The 13,494-nt window shown below is 31.3% G+C and overlaps 1 protein-coding gene across 2 annotated transcripts; it reads left to right on the forward strand.

The window, feature by feature from the left end:
- Window positions 1-6,012: 6,012 nt before the first annotated feature.
- On the forward strand, window positions 6,013-12,139 carry LOC130936120 (protein SNOWY COTYLEDON 3-like). Of its 2 annotated transcripts, none has more exons than XR_009068064.1 (6): window positions 6,013-7,677; window positions 8,156-8,275; window positions 8,750-8,866; window positions 8,975-9,060; window positions 11,240-11,347; window positions 11,650-12,139. XR_009068064.1 is itself a non-coding variant. In XM_057866119.1 (6 exons), the coding sequence occupies exons 1-6, from the start codon at window positions 6,346-6,348 to the stop codon at window positions 11,731-11,733; spliced, it is 1,851 nt and encodes a 616-aa protein (XP_057722102.1). In that variant the 5' UTR covers window positions 6,013-6,345; the 3' UTR covers window positions 11,734-12,139. The 2 variants fall into 2 exon arrangements, 1 of the variants encoding a protein (XP_057722102.1); XM_057866119.1 differs by having other exon boundaries at window positions 8,971-9,060.
- Window positions 12,140-13,494: the final 1,355 nt, after the last annotated feature.

The following is a 13,494-nucleotide window of genomic DNA, read 5'->3' on the forward strand; positions in this document are numbered from 1 at the left end:
CTAACTCAATTCACAAATGAACTGAATTCGATTTAGATTTGAACAAACAGTTAAAAAATTAAAGAATAAAAAATTTGGTCAATACTTATCAGTACAACATCAAGTGAACTTCAATTAACACACAAAAGAACCAAAATTATTTAATGATGACATCAGAAAAAAATCAAAACTAATAAAAATATTAGCAAAATGTTGGTATTATTGGTGATGACGATAACGAAAAAGGGGAAAAAAAGAAGAAGAAGAAAAAGGAGGATGAAGGAAGAAGAATAACCTACTTGTGTAAATTTGGGAAGAGGAGGTGGAGCCAGGGCTAATTTAGAAGAAGAAGAAGAAGGACGAGGAATAAGAGAAGGAGAAAGAAACAGGGAAGGAGAAAGAGAAGGAAATAGAGAAGGAGAAGGAGACGCGTGATTTGAAAAATTATTATAACAACTTGGTTAAGTATTTTATTTGGATGTAGAGATTTATTCGTGTGTGTATATATATACACACTATTGTACATAAAAAAAATCGCTCACTAAATTAGTTCTCGATATAAAAAATTTATTAAAATATAAAATATATATTAAAAATAGATTAATTAACATATACATTTAAAATAATATCACATATCTAAATCTTTTTGTTAATCAAATTAATCAAATTGTTCTAATCTAACAAAAATTAATTATGACTAATATTATTCAAATTTTTATTGTTTAAATTAGTGGACCTAGTTCGTAAAAAAATTTATATGTGTAGTATTATTCATATATTTATTAGGACTGAAAGTGAGCCGGGCTAGACCAAACTCAAGCTCGACTCATTAACAATCGAACTTATTTCGTAAGCTCAAACTCGACTCAACGAAAACTCACGAGCTTACTCAAATAATAAGAACATAATCTATAAGTCTATATTAATAAATTACAACTTTTATATATATATATATATATATATATATATATATTAAAAATATTAAAAAAGTAAATTTAATATATTGTCTATCAATTATAAATTTTTTATTTATATCCATCATTAAAATTATATATAAAAAATGACTATAAAATTTTAAATAATTAAAATATTAATATATATAAAATTATATATTACTATTATATATATATATATATATTAAATTATTAATACGCATATTTTATATGCATTTAATCTATACGTTTAATATTATATATATAATCAAGTTAGTTAATGAGTTCAAATCCAAGTTCAAGCTCGACTCATTTAATTTATGAGCTCAAATCCAAACTCAAGCTGCGCTCACCAGCTCACAAATTCAGCTTATCAAATTATTAATGTATCAAACTCGAGCTGGCTTATGAGTTGACTTGACTCAATTTCGATCCTAATATTTATACATAAATAGAGATAATAATTAATTGTGACACATTAAATTGGAAGGAAATTTTAGTTAAGACATTACAGCGACAGAAGCAACTGGCCCTTGTATCCGCTAATAAATGTTAAAAAGAATAGTAATGTTACATAACTATAGCCAGGACAATAATTTGTCACAATTGTTACATGACCTCATCAAATTCAAGAAGAGTAGTTAGATATGCATGCTATAAAAGTCAAATGTGTGAATTGTGAATACTATTCATACGTCCGTCCTTCATTAATTTACAAGTTAGAAATAATATACATCATATTATTATCCTAATACATATATAAAATAAGTTTTAGTTATTAATTAACTACGGCATATAAGTATATATTTTGCAATATATACATTTTTTATTAAACTATTTTAAATAAGTCAAATTATTTACTTTTTACACATTTTATTATTCTACTATAATAAATCTAATTATTTGAGTAATTAATTATTTAATTATGTAAATCAATATATATAAATATACATAAATATAAAATGACTGATTTTTATAATTAATTTTTTATATATATGAACAATTTTGCATTATTATTTTTTAAAAGTTATCATTCCGAATTCTAGAGGATTTAGATTTTTTGAGGTTTATATAAAAAAACATATATTATTTTAAAAAAAAGGACAAAAATTTTATGACAAGATATACTTGTAGCATTGAGTATATTTGATAACTGGCTTTATTTTGCAACCACCACACCATTCAATTTGTTACCACTTTTGCTGTACAAAACAAATTCCAGCACAAACGGTTTCTGTTTTGTGGTTGGTACTTGCATTGGTAGCTCCAAGCATTCCCCTACTTACCAATTATATATATATATACATATAAGTTTTATATTATTTAAATTTAAGATTTAAATTTCTATTTGGTTTTAGAATTGATTAAGTTTATAACTTATATTTATTATGTTGCTATTCAATCGATTACAATTGCAATCACTTTGAGTTAAAGTTGTGATTGATTTATCTCTAGACAATAAATTTTTGTATGATTTATATACTTGAATTCAACTAATTTTTAATTCAAAATGTCTTTATTATATACCAAGTGTTTTTAGTAAGAAATTTGTTGTTGTTCTTCATTTGTTCCCTCTTGTATAATAAAATAATTAATACATGTTTATTTTTATGATCATATTGGATGTACATGAGACTTTTTTATATAAATTTTGGAATACTTAATAAAATGATTAAAATTCAAAATTATACATATGTTTTTATTAGAGTTTAATTATTATATACTTGTCCTATATATATATATTGAATCAGCTAAATTTAATTTATATATTTATACATAAATCAAATTAATCAAATTTAATTTTATATTCAAAAGTTTAAAATAAATAAATTGACTTCGACCACTTAAATTTATTAGTGTAAGAGTTTAGAATTTGATAATCTATTAAATTAATACAACCAAATTCGATTTAAAAAGAGATATAATTAAATTGAATCAGACTAATTTAATTTACGTCAAACATATTATAAAATAAGGTAATTTTTAATAGAATGTTTGTTATTATCTAAAATAACACTCATAATGGCTAATGATAAAAGTTTTTTAGTTCTTATATATTACTTATAAAGTGAATGCCTTTATTCTACAATCAACTAATTTTGTTGAGCTTCAAAGTATCATACTACAGGATAATAAAAAATATATTAAGAATTTATAATAAACTTTACACGGTCAATAAATAACTCAAATAAAAAAAATTAATATTATTCGTAACTTATTGAAAAAAATTATATAATATCTTAGCTTATATAATTATATAACTATTTTTTATCGAAAGTGATGACAATTTTATTCCAAAAAATTAAAATTTAATAATATTATGATATACAAAATTCAATTTTGGTATTTCCACCGTTTATACTATTTTAATTTTATTCATAGAAATTAAATTTTAACAACTATAATTTAACTACCATTACTACTATTACTATCTGACTAAATTTAACTATAATCATCATCCATTTAAATTTAACTATAGTTAATAATTCTAAATTACTACTGTCACTAGCATTTTTAATTTAAACAACAATTCCAAATCACTACTCTAACAAATATTTTTTATTTAATAATTCTAAGTTATTATCAATCACTAACATTTTAAATTTAACATGAATAAGAGAAATTTGATGTACTCACCTCTTCATTGATGTTATAAGCAACATAAATAACTTCATCTAATTGATAAAGATAATTTGGATCGTCCTCTGTGACAATAATTTTAAAATTTCTCACTTTTTAGCCTTTGAATTCTCTCTCATGAATATAACAATAGAGGAGCGAAAGCAAATTCTGTGAAGAGAAGTAGAACCTTAACTAGGAATTGCAAGATTAAATCGAATTGATCTTAATTTATATTTATCTCTCATTCGTGTATATAAATTGAATTTACCTATCGATTTACTCTTATCAAAATTCTAAATTATTCTCAAAATAAAATGCTGTCATTTCTCAGTTCTCACTACTAAATTGAAGTTGCTGAATTTAATTTACACATCTTGAGCTTTTGAACACAAATTAAATTTCATTTATTCAATTTATGTGTAAATTGACAAATTATAGTTAACCAATTTAATTTGCACAAATTCAAATAGAACAAACGTGTAATTAAACTAAAATTAAGACATCTGTATAATTTTATTGGCCAAATATTTTATTAAAGTAAATTATCTTAAATTTTATATTTTATCTAATAATAAAATAGTATACACTTTTGATTTAAATAATTTTTAATTTTTATTTATAAAATATTTATTCTTTTAGTCTTTATAAACTTTGTTTATCTAATAAATGTTATTGGATAAAAAAAAAAATATAATAACAAAAGATTTACGGGTACTTTATATAGTTTAATATTATTTATTTAAAACTTTTTTTAATTAGTAACTTTAATATGTACGTCTAGAATCTCAGATATAACTAAACCTTTTTCCTTATTATAAAATCGTTTGCCCTATTCCTTAAGATTTTAACTGTTGAACCATTCTTAACAAGTAGGTCGTATTTATAATTATATAATTGTTTAGCCCTAATAACTTGGCCAACTAATAATAGTTAATTGTAATTAGATCATACCAGCCAAAGATAGCATAGCTCACCTGATGGGATTTCAATTGGAATATAAAAAATGTTATTTATATAAAAAAATCAATAATTAAATTAGTCATTATATATTTATATATTTAATATATTATTTATATATTTTTAATATATTATATGTGTGTGTGTGAACAACATAGCTAGTAAATTATCAATTTATGGAGCGTTGGAGTATCAAAACTTTAAAATGAATCGCAATAAGTATTAATTCGAAGTAAAAAAAGTTAAATTAAAAAAAAGTTAAAGCAACCTCTAGTCCTCAAGTTTACAATAAAATAGGTCAAGTCCATTTTTTATTATTATATCTATTAATTATCATCATTCTCATAATAATGTAGTTAATGTACGAGGTATCGAAGTTGATTTGAACTTGTCCGCACCATTATTGGTCCATAACCATTCACTAAAAAGCGAAATGGTTACTTTTTATGCAGAGAAGAATGAACTCCAATATTATACTTTGCAACGGAAGATTATTCTTTTTATAAAGAAAAATATAATGTGTAATATATATTTCATGTAAATTTAGTCAAAACTTTTACTTTCTATAGTAACAAATTTTTAGTATATATGTATATAAAAATGTTATTGGTACATTAAAATTAATTATTAAAATTAGTTATTAATATATTTATATATAAATATAATTGTAATTTAATTTATTTTTAATATATATTTATATTTTAATAATTGTCTAATTTTAGGAAATGATTTTTTTTAATTATTAAAAAATTAAAAAGGTAAAATATCATCTTTAATTTTTTATTATTATTTTTTAGTCGTATTTATAAAATTAATAATAAAAAATTGTATTTTATTTTTTTAATTATTAAAAAAAATTGAGAATATCTATTTTCCTAATTTTAGTGTATAGATAACATAGTTGTATATATTTATATTGTCGCCGTTTACTATTAACCAGTATGCCCCAAGAATTTGTCGTTTCATGTAAAAGTGTGGCAATATTGTTGTCGTTTGCGTAACGTCTCTCCCAAGACTCATTCCCTCTTCCAAGTTCCTCGTTTATATATAGTTCTCCCTTCTTTCTACGTCGTTTTCTTCTGTTTGCCATTTTTTCATGAAATATTAAGAATTGCCCGTCACCATAGGGAAAGTGACGTGAACTCTCGTGTCCATTTACAAAAATGCCCTTCAGAGCACAAATCCAACAGCCACAAGCCCACAAATAAAGAGGGAAGGGAAGGAAACCACATAAAAATTATAAGATTGTGAATTGCATATAAGAAATTCAAATCTATGAAATTTTTCTTTTTTTTTTCCTTCTTATAAAATATTTCTACGATTATATTGCATTGCACGCATTTAATCTGATTTTAAAATACAGTAAAAGACGTGAGCCAAAAAAATAAAGTGTATAATTCAAAATAGTATATAAAACATTCTCTTTTACCAAATTATCCTCTTCCAGAACTGCACCTCTAAACTTGGCGAGTGCATTTATTCCCTTCCACATGGCGCGTACGTGTGTAACAGTGTCATTTACTTACCTTCGTCCCTCCCTCACATTTCTGGCGTTGATTTTTCCCAAATCCAACACCAATCGCGCAGCGTGTGACAGTTACACTCTCTCACTCCTTCATACTTCATCGCCGGCGAAGCGTAACGGTCACATTCACCTTCACATTTTCGCCGCCAAAACCGTTATATAACACTCTCACTTGCCTCTTTTCTCCAAATTCAACCCCCTCTCTCCGTTCAGCGCTCTTCTTTTCTAATTTAGGGTTCTCACATCTTACCTTGTGTTTTCTATTTCCCAAGGACGTGTTTGGATTTTGGAATGTACTATTGATGAAAACGAAGAATCTCAGAGTTTGCAATGGTAGCTGCAATTTCTGCTCCAGTTAACACCAAACGCACCCCAACCCCAAGGCCAGCACGACCACCTCTCTTACCTTCCGAATCGGACAATGCGATCGCTCCACCACGAAGGCCCAAGGCTCGAGAAGTCACTTCCCGCTACTTGTCTTCGTCCACTCCTACTTCTACTTCGTCATGTTCGTCCTCAACGACGTCGTTTTCGTCATCTTCAGTGTCGTCTACTCCTAGAAGGTGCAATTCTCCGATGGTGACCAGGACGGTGAATTCTTCTGCTGCTGCAAAGAGGTCGCAGTCTGTGGAGCGGCGGAGGCAGGGGACTCCTCGGCCGAGTACGGCGAACGGAGGCGGAGCCGAGGCGCCTGCGGCGCAGAGGATGCTCTTCACGGCGACCAGGAGCTTGTCTGTTTCGTTCCAGGGGGAGTCGTTCCCGATCCAGGTCAGCAAGCCGGCGCCGTCACCGACGCCGGCGAGTTTAAGGAAGAGCACGCCGGAGAGGAGGAAGGCGACTCATACGCCGACGCCGAGGGGGAGCGGAAATTCGGATCAGCACCGATGGCCGGGGAAACTACTTCCGGCGGCAAATTGCATGAACAGGAGCTTGGATTGCGGCGATTCTTTGACGAGGAAACTCGGCGCGCCGGCGAGCGTGGTCCGGTCGCTGCAGAATTCGATGGACGCACGGGTTTCTTCACACGACGGAGCCATAACTAGATCGGAGAGAAATAGAGATTATGGTGGATCTGAGTCGCTGCACGAGCTCGTTAGTTCCGATAGTGAGAGCGTGACTTCCGGTAGTTCCTCCGGAGCACAGGAATTTTCTGGCGCTGGAGCACAGCGAGGTTCGCGTTCACTCATTGTTCCGGCGAGGTTCTGGCAAGAAGCTAGCAACAAAAACGGTGGAAATAGAGCAGTGACGGTTCCACAGAAACTTCTGGCGCCAAAGAGAACATCGTTCGATTGTCCTGGACCGTCCCCGCGAGGAGCGGCGAACAGCAGGGGACAAGCTTCTTCTCCAATTCGCTCTGCGGTTCGACCTGCTTCCCCAATGAGGCTCTCTGCTACGCCGTCTCCGGCGGTCTGGTCACCGTCATCAAGAGGGGTGAGTCCTGCAAAGGTTAGAAACGGAGTTGCTGGTAGTTTGAACAACAGGTTCTTCGGGAATGAGCCTTCTGTTCTGAGCTTCGCTGTTGATGTTCCGAGAGGAAAGGTTGGGGAAAATCGAATTGTGGATGCGCATTTATTGAGGCTTGTGTATAACAGGCACCTGCAATGGCGTTTTGTTAACGCCAGGGCAGATGCTTCCCTCTCTGCGCAGACATTGAATGCAGAGGTATGTTTTTGAAATATTTAAATTTTGAATATATGTTTCTAATGAAGTTATGGTGTTTGCATTAGATTGTGGAAAGTTTAGCTAAACACTACAGTTTCTGCTGCAATGTGATTTTGATGCAATTAGCCATAATATGCTTGTCTGTCGGCAATAAAAACCATGACCGTCACCAAACTTATGTAATGAAGAAAGACACTGTTTGGAACTTGGAAGTGTAATCTCATGTTATGCAGAGTAAATGTTCTGAATCTGTGTTTTGTGTGAATTATTCTTCCTAATCAGCGTCATATCACGAAGACCAGCCTCATTTTTGCAATTTTAGGGTGCTCTTGTGTAAGGAAAAGCGGGTGTAGATATAGGTTTTTTATGCCTGTTATACTACAATTGCTGGTATTTGTTTTGCTTTCAGCACTTCTTTTGCATTGCATGTTTGGTTTATTTTGTTGCTTTTGCCCCCTAATATTCTTCATTGTCTCAGAAAAGCCTCTACGATGCATGGTTAGCAACCTCAAAACTACGAGAATCTGTTAGAGCCAAAAGAACAGAGTTACAATTGCTGAAGCAACAATTGAAGCTTATGTCCATCCTCAAGGGCCAAGTAAGATATTCAGCTTCCTTTCTGCTGAAATTTGATTGTGCCTTTTGAGCTTGATTTGGTTTATAGTTGCATTTCCTTCTTTAAAGTTTCATCCATTAGTTTGATCGTCAAGTCACGTAGTCCTTCATAGCATAACTTTCATCCAGTTAGGTTGTCAACTATAATATACATTTTTTTTTATTATCCTTATCAAAAGTAGCCTCTATATTTGTTCATGGGAAATCCCTCATGCAATTCCTTCTGGATAAACTGGATTCTGTTCATTCTTGGGTGTTCGTTTTTATCAGTGGAACCATAGAGGATACTCCGAAAGGAAAAGTAATTGCAGGAAAATCGAAATCACACCAAAATTGTGTGCAGAAAAAAACTAAAAACTTCTTCCATTTTTGATTCACAGAGATTCCTGCATGCATAATATACTAGAGAGAAATTAAAGTTTGATGTTAAATTCTTGATGGGAATCATCTTGTGCAGATGATGTATTTGGAAGACTGGCCAAGTTTGGATCGGATGTACTCTAGCTCCCTTTCAGGAGCTATTGAAGCATTAAAAGGTAGCACGCTCCGTCTTCCTGTTGTTAGCGGCGCCAAGGTATTTTACTTTCCCCCCAAAGCTTATTTTTCTCTTCCTCTCAAAAGTGATTACTCATTTACGTATTTAACATTAATGTGGAGCCCTCTATATTTTACCTTCAGGCAGATGTGCTTAACGTGAAGGACGCTATTTGTTCAGCAATGGATGTGATGCAGGCAATGGCATCGTCAATATGCCTGCTGTTACCAAAGGTACGCGTTTCTTCAATATGCCACATCTACTGACCTTGGTCTCACTTATTGTTTGAGCATGTAAATGTCAAATGATTTTCTAATAACTGTTAAGTGACCTTGGTCTCACTTATTGTTTGAGCCATGTAAATGTCAAATGATTTTCTAATAACTGTTAAGTGACATTGGTATATCCTGGTGTAGATTATGATTATGGTGGAAAAAGGGTGTTATACACCATAAGTCTGGTCTTGCTAGGTGATCAGGAGATAAAAGCACATAAGGTTGAAAATTTCTTAGATAAGCACAAATGTAAGACATGTTTTGGCAAACTTGTAATAAAGTTGGTCGAAAACTTAAACAAGTGATCATATCTTAACCAAATTTGGCAGAACTCACTTCCATTGGGGTGTGCCCTTAATGTGAGATCATAGTCTTATGCTCATGCAATAATCTCTCAAGAAGGTTTAGTTTGCATTTTCAAGAAAGTTGTGTTGGACTTGATTTTTGAACTTCCAGCTAGCTATAGTGTTGAACGACTTATGGTTCTACACTTCACTTTGTACTTCGTAGCTAAACCCAATAATTTTATATAACTTCCTATTTCCGCTTGGTATGCTACGTGCATGGTTGTTTTTGGTACATCAGTGTTATGGTGGACATTTACTGATGGGGCCCATATCATTGACAAATGCACAGTTGCCAATTTGCATCATGCTCAGAATTTCATCTAATCATCTTCCGTTCAATGATAATCTAATCTCTTTATATAGATCATATTTAACAATGATTAAATTCTACGCTTTTAGAACCATATAATTTAGAAACCATATTGTTGCTCGATGCCTTTTCATGGTGTAATATTTATTTATAGTTTGAGATTTGAATGAATTCCAAACATTTTACAACTATACCACCTTGGCTGTTGGCCCTTCAACCTAAGTGTAAAAAGGCATACTTTTTATTGCATTCGAAGGCTTAAAATTATACAATTATATGCATGTTAGATATATATTTGTCGACTGTTATATGCCTACTCCTTAATTTTTGTGCTCTTATTGCCCAACTCATGTCTACTTTCGAGTGAGGTATTTGATTAGAAGCAGGAATACAGGATGCCTTTTTGTTAACACTTAACACAACTGCGTTTTAGTGGTATTCCAACAGACATTAGCATCAGTAAAGAGTTTTGTTTTAGTTTGATGTAGTAAATTCTGCCTTTGTTTTTAAGTAAATCCTACAGTATAACCACCACTTTTTGCATTGAGTCCGTTGTTATGAGTTGTGACTTTTTCCATTTAGGGATGGCACATGTATGTATAGTGAAAGAGGAAATCCTGTTCGGACACAAAATTAGAAAAATAAGGAAGAGAAAGAGTGAGAGGAGAAAGGACAAAGAGAGGAGGGAGAGGGGAAAAGAAAAAAAAGGGGAAGGGGTGGGGGATGTAACATATTAATTAATTTACTACATTTCTTTTGAAAATCCAATATGTATTTTCCAAATCCCTCTGAGAATTTTAGTTCTAATTTCTAAAAACAAATATATTTTATTGATGACCATGTGTTTTTTCCCTTCATTTTGATCTGTAGTTGGACTTGGTATTTTAGCTTTAGGGAGACAAATGAAGATTAAAACCCATATTCCTTGTAACCATAACCATAAGAAAAAAACAGTGTTCTTGCTCATTTCTCTCCATTTTTCCTCAATTTCACAAGTCGGCCTGTATTTCTTGTCCAGCAAGTTGACAACTGGCCTTCCCTACACAACCGTTAATTATGTTTTAAATAAGTATTCTTCCATTGTTTTCCTATGGTTATGCCTGCTTTGTGCTAGCAAAATATGTAAGACTGATATATGTTGTATTTATCGAAACACTAATTTGTTATACGGTGCTGCTAACATGTATTTCTCTCCACTACCAATGTTTGCACGATTAGTGTATATTTGTTGATCTCACCTCTCTAAACCTCCTGTTGATTTGCATGGAGGTAACAGTGAAATAGAAGTGCAGACGGCATGACCCACCCAGTTTGCTTTATTTCTTTCTTTTTAATTTGTTCCCGCGGCCTTGAGCCTTGACAAATTTACACGTGTACGAATTTCCAGCAATAGTTAAATACTTGAGTTATAAACTTAATTTAGCCTTTGAACTTTGACATGACATGTCAATTTGGCCTTAAAGCATTTGCAATTTGATAGGTTGGGCACGTGAATTCACTTGTGGTTGAAGTTGCCAACTTAAGTGCAAAGGAGATGGTTTTGCTTGAAGAGTGCAAAGACCTTTTGTCAATGTTAACAACCATGCAGGTAAATTTTGTATATCAGAAAAGATGTGCACTCATTTTGTTTCTTACATTGAGCCATTACTCACCATTTTACTATTTGATTGGGTGTGAGACATATCCCGTGAATCTCACACTTCATCCATTAATCCATTATAGTGTTTTGGCTTAGTGTACGAGACAAAAATGAGTATAAATTACACATCTCTAATAGAAAGGGGGCTTTGAGGCCTAAAGTTCTCTTGATTCTTCGTTTGATATGTTCAAACATAATGGGAGGGTATTAACTAGAAACTCACTATGAAAAAAATACCTCTTTATGAACAGGTAAGAGAGTGTAGCCTGAGATCACACATTTCACAACTGAAACGCTTACCCTGGAGACCAACAACAAAATTAACAAGCAAATAACAACATATCTCTTACCCTGCCAAATTTCAGTGCTAACATCATAACAGATAAGGCGTTATTTTGGCCTTGAATTCAATATTCAAAAATACCTGATCAATCTTGTGCAAAGAGTGAGGATTGGAGGTTGTCTAAAATGCGAGCTAATTTGTATACGGCCTTATTTTGTTTTAGTTTTTTAATCATTAGTGCCGAAGGATGTATATAAAGTGTGTAGCTTTTTGTTTTTCTCTTTTCCTTTCCCGTTTTCTTTTTGGTATGTGTTAGCCTATTAAAAGCTGGTGAAGGTTTTGAAGAATTCCCCCTCTGTTTTACCGTTATTATTATGTATTTAGTGTTTATAGTATTACTATTACGTACTCCTTTATACCATTATGTCAATTGCCTTTTATAATGAAAAATGCTGAAAGAATAGGTTATTTTTATAACAAGTTTAACTAATTTTTTTCTTTTTCTTATTCTTATGCGTCTCTTCTTTCTTCTTCAATTTGTTTTTATTGTACTAATAAATTATTGGATCAATCTAGTTAAACTTGATTATCAAAATAATTTGGTTATATAATATTACTGTTTTATAATTACCTCTTGGTGTCTACAAAGTACAAGATGAATTTTTACTTTAGAAAAGTCGTTGGACCAAGAAAAGCTAGATTTGTAAAGTTTTTCGATAAATTTGTATCAGACGTATAAAACTTAAATAAGGTTCTGTATTAAACAATATTTAGAATTATTCTAGCTTTTATATTAAATGAAGAAAAAATTGGTCCCCACAATTATTTTTTTTTCTTTGGATTAGACCACCCCTAATTATAGGCATTATTCATGTATTACACACCCACACAACACACTCAACGAAGTAGTAGTAACAGCAGAATTTATTTTTCCGCCTGTTGGTAGATGCAACAATCTAGACCATTTTAGGGCCTGAGAATATATAATTATCTGCTTTGGGCCGAAGTTTATGGGCTAGGTTTGTTCTCCTAAGTCCATATCCAAAATCTATATCAGTTTCTCTGTGTGTTTGCCTGTTTCATAAGAAGGCCAACTTTTCTATTTCTTTAATCTATTAAAATTTTTGGTGTTTTTCTTCCTACGTCCGAAAAAGAGAAAAGTTTTCTTTCAATATAGATGCTTAGTGGTGATCATTTGCGCCAAAAATAAAGTGGTGTAACCGGTGGGCTCTTCATGATGAGCCCATCATTCCATGTATGTCTGTCCCAAAACCAAAACGAAGTCCACCTATGAGGGTCCAGATTGTACTAAGTTTTTTTTTTCCTTTCCCCTTTAGTATAGTGCCTTTAGTATAGTGTCTGTCATCAATAAGTTAAATGTTGTCGCACGATTTAAAAATATTTTAATGTTACTTGACCAAAAAAAAAAAAAAAAAAATATTTTAATGTTATAACACTTTAAACGTGCACACTATAATACAATATAATATAATATAATATAATATTTATTTCAAGTGAATTTTCTCTACAGTTGATAAAATATAAATAATATAACCTGAATTTCAAATAGAGGACAAAATGAAAAAATTTTAAAATTTAATTCTTGGGAATAAAATAACTAAAATAAACAATTGTAAAATTCGACTATAGTTGTTTTCTTTACATATAAAAAAGCACGTGTTTTTCTTTTGAAAAAAAAAACGACATGATTTAATTTGCTACAACAATATTTAATTTGTCATGTTAATATTTAAGTGAGTAGATTAATAGGAGACAAAGGTAGATCACTTTTAGATTTTGTTAACCTAAAACC

The sequence above is a fragment of the Arachis stenosperma genome, chromosome 6 (genome assembly GCF_014773155.1).
Source record: "Arachis stenosperma cultivar V10309 chromosome 6, arast.V10309.gnm1.PFL2, whole genome shotgun sequence".
Classification (NCBI taxonomy): domain Eukaryota; kingdom Viridiplantae; phylum Streptophyta; class Magnoliopsida; order Fabales; family Fabaceae; genus Arachis; species Arachis stenosperma.